The sequence below is a fragment of the Calypte anna genome, chromosome 2, assembly GCF_003957555.1.
Source record: "Calypte anna isolate BGI_N300 chromosome 2, bCalAnn1_v1.p, whole genome shotgun sequence".
NCBI classification, from domain to species: Eukaryota; Metazoa; Chordata; class Aves; order Apodiformes; family Trochilidae; genus Calypte; species Calypte anna.
This window is the reverse complement of record NC_044245.1, coordinates 99,880,750-99,907,947: the sequence shown is the minus strand read 5'-3', so window position 1 is coordinate 99,907,947 and position 27,198 is coordinate 99,880,750. Positions and strand designations below refer to the sequence as shown.

Genomic DNA, 27,198 nt, shown 5'->3' with positions numbered 1-27,198 from the left:
AAGAGCTTACGGTAACTTGAAGTAACCCATATTTATTTTTAACATCTCATGTTAATATTTAATGGCCTGTATTTTCTGTCTGCTCTCTTTGCTGCTGACTTTCTCACCCTGCCTGGAAAGTGGAACTGTTTAAAAAAAAAAAAAAATGACATTGTGTTTTTTTTAAATGGCTTCTACTGAAGTGCTTGTAATATCTGGCCATGGCTTAATTCTTAATTGTGATTAAAAGCAGAACCAAGCTTCAAAAGCTGGTCAGGTCCCAAACTTCTAGATCTGGAGGCTCCCATCTCTGCGGCCAACTCTGCCTAGTAAAGACTCCAAAGTCCTGGAATGTAATGGAGGTTTACTACAGGGAGTGTTTATTTGTTGTGAGCTGTTGTTCTCATTACCTATAAATCCTGAGCCATGGATGCAACAAAACTTTAAACTTTTTTTGTAATTCTCTTGTCTTTGATCACTTGTTAGTCAGTCAGATTCCTACATGCTCTGAAAGAGTCAGCTCCTTGTGTAGTGACCTGTTTCCTCTGCCTGTATAGCATCCCTGGGAGGAAGGCAAAAACCATAACAATATTTGTTATGTATCTATGGGACTTAATCTGTTTGGCAAATTTACCACCAGAAATCTAAAGCATGACTAGATGTAAATGTATTTCAGAGCATTTTGTCTCAGAGCACCTCATCTCTTGTCCAAAAACACTCTAGTTTGGCAACACAAGAAAATAATTTCACCCACCTCTCCAGCTTCAGACTGGAGGAAATACAAAAGAGACTTCTCTGCAAGCATTAGAAGTATATAACCAAAACTGGATTTGTATTGGCAAGTTAATTAAAATCCCAGCAAGCCCAGGGAGCACCTGGGGTACTTGTCTCGTAAGAGCGACATTGATGTAATGTCTCTAGAAATAAGACATGCCCTCATCCCAATAGTCCACAAACCTGAAATGAGGCACTTCTGGGTCCTCTTTTCTTTGCAAACCTAATTTTACAGGACTCTAAAACTTTCAAATACATGCACTGGAATGAAGCTTGCTTTAGTGTTACTTGGTTTTCTTTTTCTTCTGCATAATTTTCCTTGTGGAGCCTTTAGACTACTTGGCCAGAGACAGATTTATGCAGTGTACCAAAAAACACAGAACATGGCCCTTGAATGGGAGCACTTCATAGACATTTGAGGTCAGCATTTTCAAAGAAGATGGGGCCAGATTTTGATGAGCTTAATACTCAGCAGCTCCCATTGTGACACTAAGGACAAATCTTCAAAAGAGCACTTATTCTGATTACTACACATGGGGCTTGAGGTGTTTGGAGAATTTAGACTTAATTTGGCATCAGAATGAAAATTCATGGTGGAAACATAAAATATCATTACATATTGAAAAGCAGGTGATCTTATATGCATGATGGGGACTTCTGCTGTATAGTAGGAAACTGCTAATTGGCATTACATGTTAATGGAATTAATTCTGCTGCAGTGGGTGCATCTCTTATAAAACCTCATGTTGTATACCATCACATTGCATTAGCCCAAACAGACTGTGGGTCAGTCAATGAGGACCTGCAGTCAATTCCCTGCATCTAGCATATTTTTGCTGATGAACCAAATGGCTTGGAAAAAGTAGACCACATTTGTTCGTTTTCTAAGGAAAAAAGGCCCCATGGTACGTCTGATTAGCAATTGCAAAAGTAGGTGAAGTGGGTTCAGTGATGCCAAAAATCAAATGAGCATATGAAATCAGCTTAGTTGTCTGCATAAAATTTAATGGATGTTGTCACTGAGGAAAGCACATGAAAATTACTTAGATTTTTGCATCCATTTACTTGAATTGTCTATAGAGAAGTCGCCATGTAAGTACTTCATGAAACACTAGATAATAGGAAAATTGTGAAAATAAATAAAAATTAAAAATAATTAGACTGTCATTCAAGAATCAAGTCAGGTAATTTGTGTTAGACCTTCCCGAGGAAGCTAATGCATTCATGAGAACCAGGTGATTAAATGCTGAATTTGTTGAAGAAGCTTTCCCATTTTTCTGCTCATGCTGTGTTTGCTAATCAAGTATGATTTTCTTAAAAGTCTTTTCTGTTCAGAATAACTTCTCAGATACAATCTCTGGCTATTCCCTGGTCTTTGAGAGGCTCATTGGGAATATTTGATTAAAATTTTGGGTAAATAAATGTTACACATTTCTGCTGTCTGATTCAGTGGCTGCAGAAGACAGTGGGATATGTTTTGTTTTACTGATCTGGAATGAATCCTTTAAAAAAAATCAGTATTTAACAGAAAAATAACAGGTTATGCAAGTCTCCAGGAAATTTGCAGAAAGTAAATGCCAAAACTAGGAAATAAAAATTAGAGATTTTAATAAGTATACAAGTTGTCTTTCAGTACTTGCCAAGATCAGAGGTCAGCTCTGGGCTAGACTTTTAGTTTAACTCCATTCTTGGCTCCTAGCTAGCACAGGAGCACAGACAATATTTGTAGCATGACCATGACATTCTCAGCAAGATGTGGATAGGGATTTAATCCTATCTGCAGAAGGGAAAGGGGCTTACCTGGCATTCATTCCTTTGGTACCAAACTGGGTACTGTCACAGAGCTAACTGGTGTGCAACTGCTTGGGACTGAGGAGAAAGTGCAGATATGTGAAAACTCTTAGCAGAGATACTCTGTGCAAAACCTCACATTTTTTCCGAAGTAATTTTAACTGACAACACAAAAGCATTGAAAATTAATCCCTTATCTTTATATGCACTTTACAAATATTTGTGGTTTAATGATGAGCAATAACGATATCTGTGAGATGTCCAGCTACCCAAAGAACCTCAGGAATTATGTTCTAGCTTTGCTTTACAGTATTAAAAAATAAGTTACTACAGATGCCCTCAATCCAGAAAGATGTTTAGTGCCTTTTGCAGTTTGACTGAAGTATTTCTGGCTTTCATGGGATCCTCACAACTAGAGCTAACAAGAAGCAGTCTTAGAATCAGAGACTAATAGAATCATTTAGGTTGGAAAAGACCCTTAAGATCATCAAGTCCAACCGTAAGCCTAACACTGCCAATTCCCCCACTAAACCATGATCCTAAGTGTCACAACAACACATCTTTTAAATACTTCCAGGGATGGGGACTCAGCCACTCCCCTGGGCAGCCTGAAGACAGAGGTATTGCTCTTATTTATCTCACACAAAAGTTAGCCAAGGCACTTTCTCTTCCATGCAGTGGTCATGCAGGCACTTCCAAAATGAAACTGCAGGCTAAGGCCATAAACTGACAGCATTTCTTTTGCTTTGTTGGGGCAGGCAAGTGAAAATCGGAAGCTCCTGAATGCTCTGAAGGGTTTGCTGGATGATTTCCGCCTGGAGCTGCGGGATGAGGAGCGTGAGCGCCAGGGACTGCAGCAGCAGTATGCCCTGCACAAGGCAGCTTGGGAGGTGGAGATGACTGAACTGAAGTGTCAGCTCAAACAGGTAACATCCCCCACATAAAATTACCCCACACATTGCAAAGAATGTTTGAGGTTCTTAGCAAAACAGGAAGCTTACGAGAGACATTTTACCCCGGTGCCTGAGAAGCCCCCCTGAAGCCTGAGCCAAGCTTTGCCTCTTGAGCTGCCCTTTGGATTCCCATTGTCTCAGTGCTGATGTTGTAGGTACTGTGTAATGTAGGTGAGGACAAACAAACTGAACCTCTTCTTGCTCTCTTTCTCAGAAGATTTGGCTGATGAAGATTTGTGTCAGCTGCCATAATAAGACACTCAAGTCTCTGTGTTCATTGGCATTTATAGGAGAGAAAAATGTCTTTATGTTGGAATGCTCACAATTAGCTCACCTCTGTGCCTTGGCACATAACAACATGGGTATTTGGTGCATAGGAGATGAAAGAGTGATTTAATAACACCAACATGATAGATCAATATGTAACTTAAACCAGCTGCTTAAAGCTACTGGTTAGTTGATGGATGGCACCCCACTGAAGGGAGAACATTAGCTACCCCCCATGGGGGGGTAGAAGCATGTTAGAAGTATATATAAAATCTGGTGCTTCAGTACCATGTATGGCTGTTTGCAGAGGTACTGTTTCTGAAGCAACCTGAAAACAAAACAAAAAACCCCACAAAGATTCATTTCCAAAGCTGATGGCATAAAAGCTCTAATTTTCCCCATTGAAAAGGGGAGGGTTGGGAGACAGTACATTCAGGTCTTGAGAAAAAGATCGGTAAATGTAGAGCTGCTCTGCAGAAAGCATATATAGTAAAAATATTCACTGCCAGGAACGTGGTGTTTTTAGGAGGATTTACTGAACATTGGAGACTCACTCTGACGCACAGAGCAGAAACATGAGTACTTCTTTTCCTGACCAGGATCTAAATGGAAGGAGCTACTGAACAACATGTAAAATAGCATCATTACATATAGCCATGTTAACATCCCTTACTATTCTGTGCCCGACATCTGGCATAAGAGCAGCTTTAACTAAATAGGCATGTCTGTCAAGTTCATGTTGGCAGGAGGACCTCTCATGATGTCATTTGGTTGTTAAGGCCTTTTTAGTCATCACTGTTGTCTTCACTGGTGTTTTTTCCACTTTTTCTTTTTTTTTTTTTTTTGTGAAGCAGTAGGTCAGTTAACAAGAGCATTTTTCTCAAGAGAGTCAGCTCCTAATTAGTAGTCACTGTCAATTGTTTTGCCAGTTGATGTTGATGTTTCAACTTTCTATATAGAAAAAAAGGAAAGAAAACTCTTTTGATACAAAAGCACTGCATATCAGAGGTGACAATGTACTGTTGCCTGCTGCTTTGGAGCTTTAGCACTGCATATGTTGTTAAGAATGAAAGACTTGGTGTCAGAAATGCATAGACACCTTATTTGGCAGAAGGATCCTTAGATGTTGTTTTTAAGATAAGAAATAATGAGATTGCTCCTAAGTATGGGATTATGATAGTGCTGCACCAGTAAGGAGTCCCAGTAATTTTCAGCCTCCAGCTGAGCAAGTGAAAAATTCCAGTATTCTGGGAACTAAGAAAATTTTGGAAGAACGAGGGAGTTGGTATGAGAAGCCAAACCCTACATGTGCTTTGAGAACTCACATGTAAGGACATGAACTCATACTAGCACCCTGACCAATGATCCAGCTTCACAGTGCCTGGGAGGGATACAACCTGGGATGCACACAGAGAGGAATCTGGCAACCTTTAGAAGTCAGCAGGTTTAGGAAAGTCACATCTAGACTTTCATGCTAAGGAGCCACCAATGGACCTTTCCTGCATGACTGAAGCCATTTCATCAAAACAGCGGCAGAAGGACTCTCCTTGACAGGAGCATAGTTCTGCCAAGAACTGTCTTCTGAGTCAAACAACACAGCCTCTGACTGGAGAAGGTTTAAGGTCCTGAATGGCTGAACAACAGGAAATTATTCTGAAGGTGTGTCACTATATACTAGCTTTGGTTTAGAACTCATCTTGGTACTTACAGAGTTACTGTGTTCTTCTGAAAAGGGTGAGATTCAGGGTTCTGGTCTGGATGGGGATGAGCCAGTGGTCCAGCACAGGACAGGACTTACTATATTTTGGCAGCTCACTCATGGCACTCTACCAGCAGCTGTACATTCTTGGGGCATCACTCTTATGGGGCATATTCTTACTCCCCATTGCCTCTCTCAGCTGTCCTGCCCTTTGTAGGCATCACCATCTGTTTTGTTTGCTGACTGAAAGGCTGAGAATTTGCCCAGTGGTGGGGAAGAACTCACTGGTGTAAGGGGAGAGAGAAAATGAGTCTTGTTGGAGTTTAACATTTTGCTATTTTTCTTTGAGATTCAAAAAAAGGGAAGAAGGAATTTGCTTTATAGGACAATATATACGTTTATATTACAACTGAACATTTGATTGCTTTATAGGTTGTTTTTAGCATTTTCATGACTCATACCAGCTGAAGAATTCATTAAAGGTATTGGTGTCTTCACAACTTAGCATGCTAGCCATAGCTACAGCTGCTGAGGCATTATTCCTCAGGGGCCAGCAGAGTTGTAAGGCTGAGTCTGAACTCCAGCCTGGTTGGATTTACCCCAGGCACTCTAGCAGCCTCCCCAAAGATTTCTTTTGCAAGATGAGAATTTGGCAGAGACATCAAAGGTGCTTGAAAGATACACATATCCCAAATAAGTGCTAGATAGCCCTCTGTCAAGCTCAGGTGTAAGGAAACTGCACAGGGTTTACTTTGTCAGTCCCTTATTATTTTGACTGATCTCGGCTCTTCTGTGACACTTCTGAAATTTATGATTAGTGTCATAGCTGCTTAGTGAACCAGCAGGAACTTACAAGAGTGACCTGGGGCAGACAGCACAGAATAGTAATACTGAAGCAAACAAACCTAAAAGAATGGGTGCCAGCAATGCTGACTGTGGCTGCAGCACGAACTCTGACTCCTGCAGCATCCTGAAATGGAGCTGGGGACATGCAGATGGACAGAGGAAAGGTGCAGCAAGGGGCAAGAAGCCATTACCTGAATTTAGTGGTGAGTTTGGAAGCTAGCAGTGGTATTTTTACACATGTGGGCAATCAACCTGCTGGGGTGGTGGGTAGGAAGAAGGCAAAACTTTGTGGCTTCTTGAGGTGCTGTGCTGCCCAGGATGGTGTCTCCCACCACAGATCTACAGCACAGAGGTGCCTCTCCTGTGCTGTTCTGTGTTTCTGCCCCACAACTCCTCCAGTCTGCCATCAAACCACACAGGTGTGTGCAGGACAGCCTGATGCTTCTTTTTTATAATTGATTTTTTTTCTGTGGTTGGTCAGTTGTTTGTTTCGTTGTTTGAAAACAACTGAACTTTGGAAATTCGTGGTGGAGGACGCAGGTGTTTTAAGATTTCCCTGTCAATGCAAGTGGCAGTAACAGGATGTTCTCTGCAGCTTGGTACAATTTTTAATGACTCAAGCAATGACTTCTCAGCCTTCTCAGCTGTTCAGAGACTAGTAAGCTTCATTCCTGAATGCAATCTGCTCTTTTTTTGCTCACATAGTTTGAGTTCATTTTCCACATAGGCCAAGGTGAAGGTGGTGTCCTTCTCTCTTGCTAAAGGAGCAAGTTTCCCTGTAGACCTGCTGCCTGGTCTTTCTTGAGAACAATTTTAACTTCAGACACAGAAATGAGTTTTCAGTGCTTTTCACTCCAGTTCACCTGGAGAGCCAGGGGATGGAGATGTATCCCAGTCTGAGTCACTCACATATCCTCTGAATTGTTCACAAAAGGTCAGGCTTCAGGGATAAATTCTTCACTCACTTGAACTTACATAAAACCATTGAGCACTTTTTTCACTCTGACAGTAGTCCAGCAGTGGCCCAGGGTGGCCAGAGAGGTTGTACAACCCCTGCACTTGGAGGTTTCTCAGGATCCAACTGAACAAAGTCCTGCACAACCCAATCTGATCTCAGAGCCAACCCTGCTGGGGTTTGACTAGAGGCCTCATGACACCCCATTGAACCTGCATTTTCCTATGATTCTACTACCTTGTGCTAGTTCTGCTCTGATCAAGCTGACCCCTTAGCATGAAGCAAAGGAAGGTGAGGGAAAGAAGGTAGCATCAGCTAACTGCCCTAGAAATCAGTTCAAACAACAGAAACTGCTGAGATAGGAGGGTGATCTTGGGACATCTGCTGCTACAAAAACCCTCTTTTGTTGGAAGGTGTGAGGAGCTGTACAATAAAACCATTGCTAGGGGTTGTTCTGGGAAAAGTCTCTTTAGAAGATGAATGTGCTCTCTTTAGGTGCTGGGTGCACTGAGTGAGAGCACAAAAGCAGAGCAATGGCTCTTTGGTGATTGTCTCAGAGATGATGATGAGGCTGGAGTTTATGTTGATGTTTCATTCGTCACTGGTACCCACACTCCCATCAGAAAGTTCGTAACTGATGCCTTAAAAGCACGAGCTTGTAGAACTTGTGAAATTATTCACTGTGGTTTGTACCTTCTTGATTTTTAAACTTTTTTCAAGTGGAACATATTCAATCACAGCCATAATTTTGCCATTACCTTTGTGGACTTAGATCTTTAACTCAAATTCATTGTCAGACACGTGCTTTTTACCACAGAGAGTTTAATGTCCTAGAAATGTTTTACTTTATTTCCAGATGGAAGGCAAGAGTGAGAGCACCTCAGGAGAAACCGGCATCACTTCTGATGCAAAAGGAGCTTTTAAAAAAGAAAGAGAGGAACACAAGAAGCTTCTGGCTGAGAGTCACAGTGTGGTGATGGACCTCCGCTGGCAAATCCAGCACAATGAGAAGAACTGGAACCGGGAAAAGGTGGAGCTCCTGGACAGGTTTGATAGAGACAGACAAGAATGGGAACGTCAAAAGAAGGAGCTGCTGCGGCGGATAGAGCAGGTGAGGAGTCCAGTTGGGGTGAACAATGGCTGGCTGGAAGCAGAGGGCATGGTGCTCTTACTGCACTCAGGCCAAGGTGAAGAAACTGCATTAAAAAGCAGCACAGGAACAATTTTGGTTCCTTGGTTACATCAGTGTTTCTCATGCTACAGAACAATTTACGTACACTGGGGAATAAAAGGAAAATGCTCGTAATCCCTATAAAAGATCACTTCTGAGAAATCAACTCCAGGTTAAAGGCCATTTCCTGCTTCATTTCAGTTGCCCTGGACAGGCATGGTCACATCGATTCATTCTTTTTAAAAGCTTTTGTGCATCCCTTTGTACTGAAACACTCAATCCCATAAGCAGGATTATTCAAGGTTTGATATACAGCCTCTTGCCAAAAAAAAGTCACTTCATCCCTTAATGAGCTATCAAAGATGCAGCTTTTTTAGCTAATCAGTCTCAGCTGAATTCTCTTTCTCTAGTACAAGAACCTGGGGGTTAATGTGAAGAGCTTATACCAAATAAACAACTATTAACAATAAATATTCAGGAGACACTTCTGACCTTGGTCACATGAATTTTATGTACAGTTCTGCTATCATTTTGCAAACGATAACTGTGTACTTGTTCTCTTGGTACTTTCAACTGCTTATTATTAGAGACAATTTATACCTAATGAATTTATCATTTGGCTGGCAGCCATACTAAAATTAAAAAAATATAAAGTGAGGGAGAGCTAATGTGCCATTTTTAACTGAACATTGTTCAGCTCTGAGTCATGCATTCCAAGAAAAGTAAGAAAAACAACTGAAGTTGTGGGTCCCCAATTAACTGAGTTCTTGCTGTCCTTAGGACATCAGAAATTGAATGGCACCAGATCTGTGAATGCTCTCTAGGGAGCACTATGCTTGAATGAAGCACTAAGTATCTTTATAGGTTAAGTTGTTGAAAGCCTGGTGTAAATTCCTGACCATTTTTTGAAAATGGTTCGTTTTCTGTGTCTCATGTTCCCATTCCTGGGCTGCAACAAGAAGCTAAAGAGGAGCTGTAAATATTATGATTACAGGACTAAACCTCTGTTAAAGCTATGGCTCTTAAACCCATAGAAGAGCACTTAGGAAAAACTTGGACTCTACAGGTATTTGTGAAATCACAGCTATAGAAGTGTGGGTGAGGTTACCAATATGAAGGTTTTACAGACCAAAAAATGTGATTTTTGAGCTTCTAAATTTAAAAGTATCAATGAACAATATTCAGGAAAATGTTAATCTCCCATTTATCTGAGCATGTTTTGGGTATACATAATTTTCAATATTATATCTTCAGATAGCTAGAGGGACTTAACCTGGTTAAAGATTGCTTTTTCTATTACCTGCAAGTGGGCCACACTGAAGGAAGCAACAGAGAAATCCCTGTCAATGTTACCTTGCCTTTAATTCTATTTAAACCTGACATAGCCACTCCTTGTCATCTTGGGAGAGCCTACAAAATAGCTCCTAACTAGTCCCAGAGCTGATTTCTTTTGTTACTATTCTGAAACCTCTATATATTTTCAGTAGGACAGAGTTGTACACAGAGTTAGCTAATAGATAAGGGAAAAAGGAAATAGTATAGCAAGCTAATTTCAGGGGAATAGATGATCAAAAAAAGCGTTTGAAATGTTGACTGCCTGCCTGCAAAACTTCAAAACTCCGTTTTTGCTTATAATCAAACATTTCCCTGTGTGACAGGAAGCTTCAAAATATTTTCAGGCTTTTAGTTGAGTATCCTCTCAGAGTGTAGTCATGCTCTGCTTTATATGGAAACAATTAGTGTATCTCTGAAGTCCCTCTCTCCAGGGTTTTTCTGTGTGTATTCCATGTATGGGAATATGTGGAGGATGAGGAGACTACACCAGTGTCTATGCTTGAAAAACAGTCTAAGAGATAGCAGAAACATGTGTGCCAAGTTTCATGCTAATGCTTTATGCCTGTCTGCTTTCACACAGCTCCTGAATAATACATGTATGATAAGGGGAGAAGCTCACACCATTGTATAAAATGTATAAAACACTTTACTCTGGATGGTTGTGGGAATACTACTCACATATAAAAAACATGATGACCTACTTCTTTCAGACCTCAAAGTTGAGGGTTTTTTTCCTTTTTAAGTACACTGTCACTTTGTTTTCCCTTAGAGAATCTCCCTTCACAGTGCTTCTAAAGCAAACTGTGCATAGAGCACACTGGCAAATATTTAAACCCACAAAATCACCTGTGTGAAAAGTTGTGTTTAAAGCTATAAACACACAGTGACTCAAAATTGTTAGTCTTTAAAAGTTAGGCCAGCATTTCTCACTTTAATTCTCCTTTCATCTCTGATTCAGAGTGAGCCAATGTCTGTGCTGTTTTCTCATATATGTTCCCACATCATTATCCTTACAGGATCTCTGAAAATGTGGAAGGGCTTTCAATTGGAAATATGGATACAGCAAACATTTGGTTATTGTTTCTCCTTGCTTTGAGTCTTGTCCATATGCTGGGGAATGGACTCTAGCATCTCTTGACACCTTCCAACCCCTCACTTTATAGGATTAAGCTTAAATTAGCTCCTTTTAATAAATCTGTTTCAGATTTTGTATATCATGAGCAAAATACTGAAGATGCATTCCCATTTTTGTAGATCTGCATCAAGTGAAAAGCTCACCAATTTCAGCCATAGCACAAATTTAACCATTTGGTACCTAAACTGGTTTGATTTACATTAGGCAATGTAATGTCTGCTAATTTTTCCAAACACCTTTTGTAGGTTCTCAGTCTCCAGGGTCCTAGGGAATGACATCTTGGGTTTGCAGGTTATTTTAGCTAATCTTAGTTCACTGCTTTAAGAAAACGTCGGAGTTACTTATCAGATTCCTGTTGTCACACACTGTGTTTGAAAATATCATTTACTTAATTTATCCTGTTGTATTTACAAATACAGGAGAAGTTATCACATAATCTAATTTTAAGATTGGTAATTTCACTTGCGCTTCACTCTCTCTTCACCCAGCTTTTGCAAAATTTAGAGTTAATAGAGTTAAATGTAGAGTTAATAGATTTGATGGCCTTTCTATAAATATGCATTTTCTTCAAACGTGCTTTACATGCTTAATTCATCCTTTTGACAGTGCTGTTCTGTACAAATAGTAAACTTTCTAGCCAGGCATTAGGGCTAGACCATCTATAAAACAAAGCTTTTGTCTTTTGCAAAGTGGAATTTTCCACCTCTGGAAACAAATGATGTGCATAAAAATGCAGCCTTTGTATTGCTGACTAGAGGGAAAATTGTTTTGATGAGGCTCCAAGTCACTCACTCTTCCTTGAGCTCCTACTTGTATTGCTTTAGGATGTCACATCAAATTTGCTTTTAAGTATCAGTCAGCGTTTATTTGTCTCCTTAAAAAGCAGATTACAGACAGATGCATTATTTTGTGTATATATATATATATATATACATACAGTGTGTATATCTGTATACAAAGTAAATAAGCAAAACTATACACATACACATGTAATCACTCAAAATCCCTTGAGTAATGAGTGTCATTAAAGTCCTAGAGACATCTGCCTTTGTGGAAGGACCAGGACAGCAAAGCTGAGGTCCCTGGTGCTGGACGGTGACCTCGCGGTGCCTCGCCAGGGCACGGGTGAGTCCTGCGAAACGCCACACGCTACATCAGTAATTGCTGTTCCTTTTAATTTGCTTTGTCTCCAGCTTCAGAAAGAAGTGAGCCCACGAAGAGGAGTTGGTTTCGTGTGTGACCAGAAGGAGAATAACCTTCGTCAGTTCCCGACCCAGGGGAACCTCCACGTGCCTCACCCGATGGGGTCAAGGTCCTTCTCTGACTCAGACACCATTCAGTTTGAGGATAGGTCGCTGTCTAAGCTGAGGGAGAGCGATCGGTGCAGTGCCAAGGAGAACCTCTTCCTGGAGTCCCTGTCCCTGGATTCCCCCGATGAGTCCGATGAGCACCGCTCCCGGCAGCTGGAGCGGGACAAGTTCTTGAGTGGATTAGCAGAAGTATGCCCTCTTCTACCTTTTATCAAGCTGTTGTGTTATCTCTAATGTCACAGTTGGTGTGGCATCCCATGCCATAAGAAGTGAGGTATTGTGTCACAGGCACTGCTCACAGTGGGTCTGGCATGGAAAAGATTTCATTCCTTGTTAGGAGCTGGTTAGATCACTGTCAGTCACCTGAGAAATGGGGAGCCAGCCTAAAGGTTCCAAAGATTACCTCACCTCGTTGCCATTCATGTTATGGATAACTATATTTGACACAACATATTGGTTTAGAAAGTCATAAATCTCTTCCAGTTGTAAGTGGATTTGTATATATATGAAGAAACATTACTAACATTGTTAGTAAAGCAGGAAGTGCTGTAGAGAGGCACTTCTGGTTGTTCCCTTGTGGTTGCCTTTTAAGTAGATTGGCATAAGGTAAGTGAGGCGAGATGTTAAAAAAATAAGTGAAGTTCTTCTTCATCAGTGAATTACCTACCTTGAGATGACACCACAGAGCTATAAAGATGTAAACCACAGTGCCAAGAGATGCCGTAGTAAATGTAGTCTGCATCCTGCTAAATTCTGCTCTACTGCAGGCTTACTTTCACCAGTTCCAGGCTTTCACATTTCTGTTTATATTGTTGCTGAATGAAAGTCAGCATCCCCATATGCTGGTACAAAGTAGCCTGTGTACTAGCATATGGTATTAGTGGCACTGAGAAGGTTCACAAGCACCTTACAATTTCAAAAAGCTAATACCACCCTTGTATTGTTCCTTGAATATTAGCCACTGTTACAGACCAAGAAGCATTTGGAGACTGACAGAAGTTAAAATTATCAAGCAGGCTTGATGAAAGTTTTGAGTACTTTCTTCTTGCCTGAAAAAAATTCAGATTTGTGCCCATGGATTAGACATTCAGCATGGGCTCTGAGCACGTAAATACTGCTTGAGTGCACTCACTGCAGCAGACAGGGAGTAGAAGCTTCCAAGTCAAAGATTTATCTGTGTATTCTGGCTTGAAAATGGGACCACTCTGGAAAAAGTTTGTCAACAGGTTAGATCTCAAGCTCTCTGCAGGGCCAGGTTCACTGGTGTGCCCTGACTTCAATGTGGGAGCCTGTGAAAATCTGACCCAGGCTCTTCTGTGAGATGGATAACATTGTTACTCAGTGAAAGGATTGGGAAATGAAATTCTTTGAGGGGAAGAGAAGAAAAAAAAAGATTAAGACAAGCAAGAAACATGATCACCTGTCTTATATTTTTAAGTTTCTATAGGTACCTGTATGTTCCAGTTTGATTTTCTTCTCTCAGTTCCATAATGTACAGCTGGTAGTGTGAGATCCCATATTTATTATTTCTGAGCTTTTGTTTTATACATATTCAAGTGTTTAGTGAAGAATGTTGATACCAGTGTCAGGGATCTATGTTTTGTATTTATTTTTTACTGCTGCTTTCTTTCCTTCAAATTCAGTCTATTTAAGAAGGGAGATCCTTTCTCTTTCCTGTTTTTCAGACACTACTGCCCCTAAGAAAGGGTTGGCAGCAAAATGTGGTCCTCAGTGATATTTGCATAGCTTCTTTCCTTCAAAGCATGCTTTAGTGAAACCTGGCCAAAGTCATTTGCCCTTAGAGGGTTTGCTCAAGCGAGACTGATGGGAGTTTAGTGAACAGCTAAACTGAGGTTGCACAGCAGCAACTGCAGCCTGCTGACTGTTTCTTCCCACTGCTTTTTCTTTGTGGAGCTAACTGCAGTAGAAGTCAATCTGATTCTCTGTTCACTTAGGCCAGATTTACTCTGCAATAACTCCAGTGAAACCACCCACATTATTCCAGCCTTACACCAGTGTGAATGCAAGGAGGATCAGTTGACTCCTATTTTTTTTTATTCTGACTCTAGATAAATACCAGAGAGGTGTTTGCTGAGTTAAATGGTGCTCTTTTTGAATAATCACAATTTGAAATATACTTCTGTGTTAGTAATGTACTTGATTTCAGGAGGTCGAATAAAAGTGATAGGTACTAACACTCTTTTTTCCTGATCACATTTTATATTGCCTACAGTTTATTAGAAATATAAGCAAACAGGTAAAATAATAACAGTAGAGCAATTGCTTCAAAAGTATCTATTAAAATCCTCAACTCATCATGGGAACTGTCTCAAGGAAATAATCGCCATAAAACATCTTACTGCCTTTAGTAAGCTGCAGGAATTCCCCCTGTGAAACAAGTACTGGTCTTCCCTCACATGTAATGTAACTTATTAGTTTCAGCTGGTGCCATTTGTTGCTTCCTAGAGCACATAGGATGAAATCTTATGTCAAAGGACCCCAGTTTACATCTTATTTCAGCACAGTCCCTGGCATAAAGCAGATTTCATCCACAGAACAAATTAACGCACACAGCTCTATGACCCAAACCAATCTATTGTACATGTGGAAAAAAGCCATTTGCAGCTTACTTCCATTTGAGATCTTATGGGACTATCAAAGTTCAAGGTTATTATAGATTTGGTATTTGAGCTCTCCTTATGCATTCTGTTTTGCTGATGGAATTGCTCATTCTGTACAAAGTGAAGAATATTACCCCTGGCAATTTAAGATTCCTTATAAGAGGGAAAATCAGCCACTTTTTGGAGACGAACATACCTGGTGCAACTAACAGGAAGTGAATGACAAAATACCCACATGCTAATGCCACCAACAGGTTCAGAAGTAACTTACCCTGTTTGTTTGTGTTTTAATTCAGGAGGAAGAAACACACAAAGGAAATCTTCAAAGGTGAGTAAAACCTACAAGGAAAAACTAGCAAGCATTCAACTGCCAGCTCCCTGGCTTCCAAGCCACAGACCCTGAGCACTGCTGTGCCACCTTCTAAGCAGCCTGAATAATATATTTATCCAGCAATTAATTTTTCTCAATATACTTCTGTTCTACTCTGATTAACTTGGGCCACATTCAGCTGTGGTGCACAACGATCAAACTGTATGGAAGTGGATGAAGCTACACCTACCTTAGCAAGTAGTGCAGACCTGCAGACATCAATATATGGAGGAAAACAGTGCTAGTGCTGGAGACCATGCATGCCAGGGATATTTTGGTTTGGACCGGTTCTGGTCTGATCCCATGGGTTGAATTCCCACCTAACCCTAGACTGCATTAACTGTTCTTCTGGAGAGCATCTTCAAGCTCACTTTCATCCCAAAAGAACCCAGCCCATGCTTTCTGAGTTTGCCCCTGATGCAAACCAGAACATCTCAAGTGGGCATCCACTTCAAAACCACACTTCTGATCTCACCTAACTCCCTAACAGAGAAGCACCCTAACTGCAGCTGGTGCTCCTGATTAAAAACTCAGGATGGTTTTGCTGTATTCTCCAGATCACTGGTATATAAAACTCACTGCTTGCTGAATCCTCCCCCAGGCTCATTGAGGACACTGATAGCTACGCTCGCTTGCATTTTTTAAGTAATCCCATTCAGAAAGCTTCTCTTTTGGTTTCATTTTTTGTTAAAATGAACTAGTAAGACAACTCAGATGAACGCTTGTGATTTGTACAAATCAGTGAAATGCAGGAAAACCAAGAACCCAGCGTTATCACTTGGTGATTGCCTTTGGTTGAATTTTAGCACAAGCTCAACTCTCCAAACCAGTTCAGTGTTAGAGCATCCAGGCTGGATGTCCCACACCTCCACACACCAGCTGTGCAGCCTGGGCAGTCTCAGGAGCTGGGCTGGACTTGCTGATTTCCCCGCACACTGGAGATACTCCACACTTGCTTTGAAGGTTGTGCCTCACATTGTCACAAGCACTCCTTTTCTGTGAACAGTATATTTTTTAAATGTATCCTACTGCTATGTATTTCAGACATCTGCCAAGCAGTAATCCATGGCAAAGCAGTAAATGAAGAGCCATTAATAAATCTTTTGATACTTCTGGTGACACAGTAGGAATGTTTGAGTTTCACAGCCATTTTAAAGATAATGAAAGGGAACTTTAATGAAAGAGAAGGCTAAAATGGTTTTTTATATAAGGAGATAGTGAAATTCAGTTTTTCTGACTTAGTTTGCTGCTGAAAACAAAACACTCTGTGATTTTTTCAAAGCCTGTGAGTGACTCTCTTGTGTTTCCATTTCCAGAGCGATGTCTGTTTCTTCCATGTCGGAATTTCAGCGCCTCATGGATATATCTCCATTTCTACCAGAAAAGAACTTGCCTTCATCCAACAGCAAAGATGACATAACCCCTCCCTTGTCCCCTGATGATCTGAAATACATCGAGGAGTTCAACAAAAACTGGGATTATAGTAACACTAGGAACCATGGTGGGGCCATCGAGAAGCCCGCAGAAGGCTGGGCAGAAAGGACAGAAACTGGGAAAGCTGGGAGTGATCCTGCTTCAGATTCCTTACAGGCATCATCATGGTACCTCACCACCAGTGTCACTATGACAACTAACACCATGACCAGCCCAGAACACTGCCAGAAGCAGTCAACAAGGAGTCATGGTGTAAGTGAAAAAATGGGAGTTCGGGTCTTTCACAGCCCACCGGTTGTCCGTAGGTTTGACAACTCAGTGCTAGCCAGCAGCGAAGGGAAAAACCAGGTTGAGCCAGACTTCCTGTTTTCCATGACCAAAGCTATGGGGAATGTGGCCGAGACAAAAGGTGCTTCCTCAGATATGTTTGGGAGATGGTCTTGTGACCTGGCCAAACATCACAAGGATTTTCTGGAGAGTGGTCTTCATCCCATTGAACATCCTATTTGCACTACTGTGGGCTTTGCCTCACCTTTGCACAGCTTGGAGATGTCCAAAAACATGAGTGATGATATGAAGGAGGTGGCTTTCTCTGTCCGAAACGCAATCCGCTCCAACTCCAGCTCAGCAGAGCCTCAGTTTAAGGACACCGCATGTCAAACCAATGGTGTGAGGACGACAGGGACACAGACCACTCAAACCATCAGTGTTGGCTTGCAGACAGAAACACTGCGCAGCATCACCAGCAGTCCACACAAGTGTCTGACACCAAAGGGGGGGTCCACGCCTGTCTCTTCGCCATCCCGAAGCCTAAGAAGCAGGCAAGTGACCCCTGTCATTGAAAAGGTCCAGGCCAAGTTTGAACGCACATGCTGCTCCCCCAAATACGGCTCCCCAAAGCTGCAAAGAAAAAACCTTCCTAAATCAGACCAGCCAAATAACCGGACTTCACCTGGCACACCTCAGAAAGGATTCAGTGAATCTGCTTGGGCTAGGTCAACCACCACAAGGGAGAGTCCTGTCCACACCACCATCAACGATGGCCTCTCCAGTTTGTTCAACATTATTGACCACAGCCCCATCTTTCATGAGAACTTTCAAAAATGCCCCAGGTCTAGCAGCCGGTCAAGGTCAGCAGAACCCAGACCAGAACTGGGCCCTGTGCAGGAGCCATGTACCAATGCCCGTGGCAGATCACCCAGTCCTCTCCGCTTGGGCACAGAGGCACAAAAAGAAGAAGGGACTGAGGTGACAAGCATTAGGCAGGACTTGTCTGCTCCTCCAGGGTACACACTCGCAGAAAATGCTGCCAGGATCTTGAATAAGAAACTTCTGGAGCACGCCTTAAAGGAAGAGAGAAGACTACCTTCACACAGCCCACCAAATCTTAGCAATGACAACAGCACAGGAGAAACTGTCAAAGTAGATCCAGGGTCCATAGAGGTAACGAGTTTGTTTGTTTTTCCTCCTATGGCTAACTGTACTCTCCTTTGAACAAATACTTTACAAGATCTCTTGCAGTCCTAGTGAGTATTTGCAATGAATTTCCTAGTCCTGTCATGTTACCAGCTAGTCCCAGTCATGAAACTATTGGATTAGTCACTGAAGAACTCATTAAAGAATTTAGTTTCTATCCTGACAGCTTATCTGGCTTGACAGTGTCAGAAGAGCTTTACCCTTTACAGGATAAAGATGCCTTTACAAGATAAAAATGGTTCTCTGAATGACTGGGTTAAGGGCTTCCTGTCACAAAGCATGTTGCAGATGCTGCAGGGACTCTGGGTTTGAATAAATATCTCTTTCATGTTGGATGGAAAGGTAGACTCTTTCTCCTACACAAGAATGGGTGTTAGCAAGTTTGTGTGAAAAATAGTCTCTACAATACCCTGAACCAAAACTTCAGGGCCTTCAGCTTACCTTTCCTAGGTGGATCCAGTTAAGTTTGATGGGGGTCTGTGAATGTGACTAAATGGCATGGTGTTTGCTACTGACTGTCTCTGCCTCACAAAATAAGAAAAAATGAAAAAAAAAAGATACTCAACTAGTCTACACATACCTTCTTAGTGATTAAGAACTCTTTATAGCTATTTTATTGTCAACAGCTTAACAGTCATTACCTGTCTCAGCAAGTAGGGCCAGGTGTTGGAGGTCAGAGGTTCAGGTGCAGTAAGGTGCTAGAGCAATCAACGAAAAAGATGGTGTCATGACAGACAAAAGCTTTCAGTTATCAGTGTCTAAGCATCTTGTTTCTGGTGAGCCTTTGTGGATATGAGAGTGTAGCCCTGAGGAAGCCTGAAGAAACTTAATATGCCCAGCTCTTACCCACCCATGTTGCCTTTCTGCTACAGCACTGAAATGACATCTGCCCTGCTGGCTGGTGACACCTGGTCAGGGGCACCAGCCCAGCATCCTCTCTGCCCCATGCTGCCCCTTGAGCATCCTGATGTTTTGGTGGGCCCCAGATGCAGGGTAGCAGCTCTTCCTTAACCTCTGTGTGCCCCAGACATCCCACCTGGGCCTCACTGGGCTGACTCCTACCACTCCTGCCTCAGAGAACCTCAAGGCAAGGTTCAAACCCCATTTTCAACTCAACAGTCGGCTTGAAGGATTTGTGAGGACCTGAGCACTGTGACTTTTGGTCTGCAGTTTGCCTTGCACTAGAGGATGGTTCTCCTGTTCAGAGGACTTGATCTTTTTTGCCTGAGGATGAATTGCCTTTATGCAAGTTAAAGAGATATAAATAAGGGCATTTGTACTTGTAAAAATGAAACCACGTGCACCTTATAAATATCACTGAATGAAAGTGGGCTTTGTGCACAAACCTCAGTATGAATGAAAGTGGAAAGTGGCCTCATTTTTTGAAGTCTTTCTAGCTATCTCTATATTTTTTTTCTTAGTTTGAAATACTGGGAATGCACTACAAGTCCTTATTTGAAAGTGTGTATTCTTATGGGTTCAACACAGCCTTGCCTTCAAGGCATGTCAGGAAACTCTTGATTTCCTCCTACATCTTTTAAATGTCTCAGCAGATTTCAAGTATAACTAAATGGATGTCGTTCCACATCATCAAAATTGCTGCTGGTGGCAGTACCTGAGTTTGATGCATGAGATGTTTGGGACAATGCTGTTTAGCAAAAAACTCATTGTCCATCAACCTGGCAGAAAATTGGTTCTTTTTGTGAATTTCAGCATATTTTGCATTTTTTTTTTTTTTTTTGAGTTCTGAACCTCAAAGCTAATTCTTGCTTTTCCTTGCAATTCTTACTCAGTTGTTAGTACTGATTTCTAGATGCACATCTTTGGGTGGTCCTGTCATTTTCAGGAATGTGCATTGAAAAGGAAGGTGGTGGGCATCCACTCGAGGAGCTTAGCTTTTCCTAGGTGAGGGGATGCTCTACAAGATGTACTTAATGAGGCGTAGGATTGCTGCTGGAAACAAAACCACAGAGAAGTTCAGTCTCTGCAGATGCCTGGGGTTATTTATGGATTATGCTGACCACACGAATTACACTTTGTACAAATTCCACTTAGCACAATTTTGTACAAAGCCAGATGCAGCAGCTCAGTGAATTCTGATCTTGGAGGAGGCAGAATGTACTTGTGGCAGCATCATGCCCCTGTCACCCTCCCATAGATCCCCACTCTGCTTCACCCTCACCTGTGGGTTTCTGGCCAAGTGGCCTTCTTACCACCGAATGCCTTCTTGTTTCTGCAGTCATGGCATGGTGTACTGATGACTTTTAGACTTCCACGGAGAACCTGTTGATGGCTTTTCTTTGACTTGAGCTTCTGAGTAGTTTAGTTACATACCTTCCTTTTATATTCCTGCTGCAAATATGAAATCTAGATCATATATTTATCTATATACTCACATGCATATGTATGTGTGTGTGAGCATATATGCATACAGAGTAGTAATAACTTTGTATTTTCTAAATTGCCCAGAGCTGCTTACAAGCAAATTTGTATCCACCAATTGCATCCTACTAGTGTCTGATCCTGCTTATTCACTAAGCCACCATCTTACTTGCATATCATGGGATTTATAAATGTTACTATTAAAAATGCAGATTAGCATTATCTAACTAGCAACGTAAGAGCTGTATGAACATTTTTCTGCTATGATTAATGAGCATATAATCCATAGAGGTTACACAACAGTCCTGGATTGGGGATCAGACTCATTTCTGGGGACAGCACTGTGAAAGGACCATCCAGAGAGACCCCCACAGGAGTGGGCAGCTGCTGTGTCCTCTGCTTGCTGGGACAGAGCAATCTCCTCACACTTGCAGCTGAACCATTCAGCACAGGAGTGGGAATATTTAAAAGAAGGGGAGGTGTTGCCAGATTTAAAGGGCTTTTACTATAGTCTGAGTCTCCCATCCAGCATCACTGTTAAGCTACAACAAGGGAGAAGGGGGAGGCAAAGTGCTTTCCTGAAACCTGAGCAATGTAAGCATGAGCAACAGGGAAAACATGAGAGAATTAATAGCTTTTTTGCTTGTTAGAGGTTTCCTGAGCAGAAATTCTCTCTTGAAATCAAACTAAGGAAAAAAAAAAAAAAAACAACACAAACCTACAGCTTTATTCCCCTTTCATAGAAACATGGGTTTTTCCTAGCACTAATCAAGGTTGGTGAAGCGTAACAGGTGTCTTTCTCTGCTGAATAGAAATGTTTGGTTTGTTTAATGCTATGTCCACTTCTGGGACTGTGCTAGGACTGTAAAAGGTTGGTGTGTTTGCTTCCTTCTTTTCTAAATCTTTTTCTGCTAGTGGCTTATCTTTTATTTCTTATTATTAGTTTCCCTGTGATAACAGCGGTAACATGATCTGAATGGGTAGTAACATCTGGAGACTTCTTCCTTGCTGACATGAAATCTGCACTTTAAAAAATTAATTGATTAAAACAGTTCTTTCCAACCTACTTGCTTTCTTTTTCTTTTCTGTCTGTTCTGTCCAGAACCAAACTGTCTTATTAACTGCCCCCTGGGGACTCTAACCCTGCCTGCCTCACTGCTGTAAGTCCTTTCTACCTTCTTTCCAGAGCTTTCCACAAGCAGTCATTTTTGAACGTGTGGGTTAATGAAGAGAAATAATTGACCACAGTCCCAGAGCTATCGGCACACACCCAACATCCCTGTGGGGTCCTTCAGATGCGACGGTCAGGAAGTGCTCAGGAGAGGAGCCCATCTGCTCCCTCCCACAGCCTCATGGGCATGAGCCAAAAGTTGTGCTGTGGTGTTGGGGGGTTTTGTAGGTTTTTTGTGGTGGTTGTTTTGGTTTTCTTTTTGTTTTTTTTTTTAACTTTAGAAAATTGGCAAAATTTAAGACCAACATGACAGCATGCAGAAATACTGGGGGAGGGATTCAAATTTATAATGAAACTGTTTGGTTTGGGTTTTTTTCTTTTTTTTGACAAATACATATGCAGGGCTTCTGGCTGCTCCTCGGTGTGTTCCCTCAGGCCTGGCTACAGCAGGAGGGGAAAGGGGTGAGGAGGGGGCTGACCAACACCTTGGCTTATTAGGCTGCTCCCCCCTGTGCAGTGTGTGGGGTTGCTGCAGCAGAGGGAGGGGAGAATCTGTGACCATCCACTCCACCTCAGAGCCAGAAAACTGGGGTTGTATTATTATTATTATTATTATTATTATTATTATTATTATTATTATTATTATTGGAATAGCCATGGTAGCTGAAAGCCTAGCTTAGGAAATAGCTAGAAACTGAAGCTGAAATAATCTTTCCCATTTTCAGTGTCCAGGCTAAGAAGTTCTGCCTCTCCACCCATGCCCCCCAAGCAACCACCAAACTAAATTACCCACGGGCTATTATTTTTTTTAAACTATTCTACCTATGCCAGTTACATATGGCAGGTGAGGAGGGGATTTCACAAACCATTCTGATGGTTTCCTTGTCATGGCTGGATTTCCTTAGCTCACACTGAGGAAGCTGCACTGTAGAGGGAGGGTGACTGACTCAGCAGCCAAGACTTTATAAGATTATGCTGCCAGTCACTTGTTGGCCCTGGAGCAAGATCTATTGCCAGCACAGCCTTGCATTGTGCTAGGCATGTGTACATCACAGATAAGATGAGCTTAGTCCTGCCCTACAGTAAAAACTGACCGACATCTGCGGGCATGCTGGAGAGAGGCTTTTGAGCTGGGAGGCAACAGTGGAAATAAATTTTGTTAATGCCACGCTGACTCTCATTTACTGCTATGAAAGAAAGATAAAGCAGCCAGAAGCGAGCAGAGATATAGAGATGTCATTTTAAGCTACTGCTTAGAAAGAGGCTAAGACAAAACCCGCAAATCTCACAGCCTCAAATCACCGTGTTGCATTGCCTGTGAGTGTTGCTGCGTGTCCGGATTTCTTTTAACAAATCTGACTCTAGCAGCAGCTTTCACAGACCATATGTTGCCCCAGGCACATTGGGATAAGGTGAAGTAAGGACACAGAGTCAGTATTCTTGTTAGCACCCATCTGCAGCTATGTGACCGTAGATCTCAGTGTTGACTGACTGCATGTTGTCCAAAGGCACTGACGTTTGGTCTTCACAGGGGCTTCCCCACATCTGACAATGCATTCTCTCCAAAACACACACCTGCACAAGCTCCATTTCCCATTCCTCAGCTCTGTGTCTTCAAAACTGATCTTTCTGTCATGTAACAGTCACGTTTGGTCTTCCTGCTGCAACGGGGAGGTTCAGTGGGGTATCACTTCGTTTGTTCGCTGCCAATCACATCATGTTACCTCCTCCGGTGTTCTCCATCCCCGGTCAGTTTCCTCCTTCTCCATGTGAAACAGTGCACTGAATCCTTTCCTTCTCATTGTGTCATACTACCCCGTGCCTCACTGTGCCAGAGCTTCTCCTTTCCACTGTATCATGTCTGGTCTCTCTCTTCGTGTATCACCAGTTTGCATTCTGATTCTGAGACTGTTTTTTATTGAACTCTTCTGTCCTCCTCAGTGACTGCTCCTCAGTGTACACATTTCTACAGGTTGACAAACTCCGCTGATTTGCTTTTTTAAGCCACAAACTATGCAGTGAAAATTCACAAGTTTGGCTTTGGCACTGTGAGACAGAGTTGCTCCTGCAATCACTTGTCTTGATGTAAGGAGCATTCACAGAGAGGCAGGAGGCCTAGCTGTGCTATGAGCAAAGTCCATAAATAGTAGAGGCAATTACCAGCATAGTGCCAGGGTGAAAAATTACAGTTGCAGATTTTTTCTAATCAGAAAGGCAGGCTAACCAAGCCTGAACAGTGGAAAGTTAGAGACATAAAAATTTCCCATTTTCTTCCATTTCTGTGAATGTTGTCTTTAATGTACAGTACCCCTGAATCCTGTAATTCAGGCTTCAGCAGCTGGCAGTAAGGAGTGATGTTCCAGAAGAAGAAATCTGTAGGTAAGCCTGATCTTTCATCCAGCTGGAGTTCACAACTAGTTCTGTAGTCATTATTCTGCTAAGAAGACGTTCCTGCAAGTCAGCCAGAGCTCTGAAGCAGACAAAAGGAGTCGATGGTTGATTTTCACCCCATTTGCAAATGCCAAACCTGTCTCTTTTATGCCAAGCCACTTAGAGCAATGTGATGAATAGTGCATTTCCCTGAATTATCATGCAAATGTACTTTTCAGCTCCTCTCTTTCTAACACAAGGAGAATTAGCAAATGGAAGTTTGTCAGCTAGTCCAGCTCATCCCAGGCTTCTCTCTTGCATTCTCTCCTTACCTGTTCCATAAATCACAGCCATACAGACAGACACCTGGAGCCCCCACACAGCCAGACGGTTCGCTGCTTGCTTTCGTGTGTCCCCCCCTCTCGACGTGTCAGATGCTTAGCTTTAGTTTGACTCCGGTGTTTTCTTAATTCTTGGCTCACCCAGGCGGCCTCTAACGCAAGTCACTAACCCCTTTTTTGCTCTCTTGGCTGCCAAGGAACTACCTTGTTCTGCACTAGCCCCGTCCCTCCAGCCCTGCTTCTCCCGGCCAGAGAGACCAGCGAACCGGCGCCCACCCTCTCGATGGGCATCACATTCCCCTCCTGCCTCACAGCCGCAGGCCACCGGAGAGCTGACTCCCTCGGAGGAGAGCGGATGCCAGGAGCACCCGGCAGAGACCCCCAGCCAGGGACCTGACCTGCCCTGACTCCCTCCCCGGGAAAGGGGAGGGGGCTACCACTCGCCTCTGCCAGGTCGCCGGCCTGCCCGCCCGCCCGCCAAGGAGAGAGGTCCGCTTGGAGAGGTCAAAGAATGTTCTCAGACGCAGCTGCTGAATGTCCACCCTGGGAAACTGAGGTGTTTCTAGAATGAAACAGTTAATGTGCCTGTAATAACTGAATTTTTTTTTTTTCATAGACGAGAAAACTATTTTTGTCTCCATCTTTTCTACATACAGTATATTAACACAAAAGAAAAAAGAAAAAAAAAAGGGGGGGTGTAAAAAAATATATAAAGTTAAGATTTAAAATAAAATGTAAACTAAGTTTTAAGGGAATTTGAGTATGTGCTCGCGCTCTCTCCAAATACTGACTGCCTTTTGGTTATATTTGCACTGTTATGTTTTTGATTTTGGTTCTGGGGGTTTTTTTGGGGGTTGTTTTTTTATTTCGTGTCAAACTAGGGTCTTAAGTTAATTTTATTCTATTTTAATGTCAGTGTTACCAGTTTCTAAAAGTAAGGTTCTTAAAGATGCTTCAACTCTCTGAAGCGATACCTTTTAAGTAGTGAAGAAAGCCATTAAGCTAGTTCACTAGGCTTGTATTAATTGAGATGGAGGGGAATACAGGTAAACACAAGAAAAAATGTAAAAAACAAAAAATACTAAAAGAATGCCTCAGACAGAAAGTCTTATGGAGTTAGCTGTAAAATACACCTACAATACTTGACTTGCATGCCTCTGGGTCCTCGCACTTTAGTGCATGTACATACTGCTACTGTACCATCACATAAATGTGAGTCAATCTGTTTCACTGTAATACTGTTGTGAATTTACCTGTACTGTACTTTTATTGTTGGTATTCTTGCATTGACTATACAAAAAGAGTTTTTAAATTATTGTTAGCAGTTCAACTGGCTATGTACAGTGTTTACTGAGACCTTCCTTCATTTTGGGAAAACCATGGAGATCTCTGGGCATACTAAATTGTAACTGGTCTTGTTTAAGAGTCTGTTGGAGACCATGTGAAGTGGAAATAAAACCCTCAGTATTTACAAGCTGCTGGAGTGCTTCATCGTGGTGTTTTATGATAGTATTTCCCAGGTTCAATCAAACGGGGAGAGGAAAGCCCTCAAACTCCTCTTTTATTCGTAAGGGAAGAAAAATGCTGCTTTATGTTAAATAAACCATGGCAAAGTCAAACATGATGCTGTGCTCCTCCTGGATCAGGCCATGGGAAGGGCTTCTTTTAATTCCCTCCCTGAACTCTGCGAAACAGCTGCTTACACAGATAGTGGGACACATCTTCTCAGTTCCCCTGAGGCTGAATGGCTTGTTGCTTTCAGCTGTCCATGATAAACATAATACCAAAATATGACATATCCAGTGTTAATCCAAGCTTATGTCTCATCTGCATTATATACAGAAACCAAGAAAATCATGGATTTTGTAAAAATGGTGGCTAACACTGAGAAGTAAATGGAGCTGAGAATTTATGTGCTTCAGAGAGGTCGAAGCCTCTCGAACTACTTTGCCTGGGACCATCTGTTTGGCCACATGCTTCCTCCGAGAGCCCCAGAACTGCTCTGACTGGTTATTCCATTGCTGAACTGCCTCATTCCTGTTTTGATTTCCTTTTCTGAGGCCTTCTGAGGCTCGTTAGTTAAAGAGCACCATCTGGGATCCTTAGAAACCTTCCTGGTTAGTTCTGACAAGCGATAAGCTCCTCACATCCTGTCCTGCTGCGTCATGGCCATCTTTCTAGGAAGTTTAATTCAGCTGCTGGATGAGATCAAACTCTCTGGCTCTCAAACCACAGCCAGCTGAGGCCTGATTCCTCCCATATCTATTGCTATTAGCCCAGTGTCAAAATGTCCAAAATGGGCAGTGACTGAAAAGTACTGCTGTCTAATGGCTTTCTGGGACACCCCAGCCAAAACAAGGGGTGTCTCCTGCCAGTCCTGAGAAGCAATAGTCATGTTACTGATAATTGCCTCCCCAGCTGTCCCAAAGCCTCCCTGCTAGCATTCTTTGTGAGTGTTAAGTGACACCCCTCCGAGCCCAAATGCTTAAAATTGTCCATGGTGGCCACCCTACTTGCTTGAAAAATCTTCTTGCAACACTTTGCTGGATAGTTGCAAGAGATTCAGTTTGGGCGTGCAAGGAGTAGCATGTGCAAGGAGTGTTCAGAACGTCAAAGGAGAGTCACTGGGGTAATTGAAGACAACTTCAGCCATAACTGAAACGTCCTTGTTTGTTTTCAGAATCTCTATTACCAGGAGCAGTTTTGTGGGGAGAGAGGGAGGGGTTCCTGCTTCCTTTAAAGCTCTTTCTGCTAGATGAAGTAAGTTAAAATTGCAAATGAACCAGCAATGTTGACTACCAGCAAGTGAAAATGCTGT

General features: G+C 42.2%; 1 protein-coding gene across 3 annotated transcripts in view; it reads left to right on the top strand.

Moving 5' to 3' along the window:
• Positions 1-25,857, top strand: part of MTCL1 (microtubule crosslinking factor 1) — a 50,055-nt gene extending 24,198 nt beyond the window's left edge. For all 3 annotated transcript variants that reach the window (XM_030444125.1, XM_030444126.1, XM_030444128.1), the window contains 6 exons: positions 3,303-3,470; positions 8,121-8,375; positions 12,099-12,404; positions 15,133-15,164; positions 16,523-18,083; positions 24,578-25,857. In XM_030444125.1, coding sequence (XP_030299985.1) covers positions 3,303-3,470; positions 8,121-8,375; positions 12,099-12,404; positions 15,133-15,164; positions 16,523-18,083; positions 24,578-24,787 — 2,532 coding nt within the window. In that variant the 3' untranslated portion in view covers positions 24,788-25,857. The remainder of the gene's footprint in view (positions 1-3,302; positions 3,471-8,120; positions 8,376-12,098; positions 12,405-15,132; positions 15,165-16,522; positions 18,084-24,577) is intronic.
• The last annotated feature ends 1,341 nt before the right edge of the window (positions 25,858-27,198 follow it).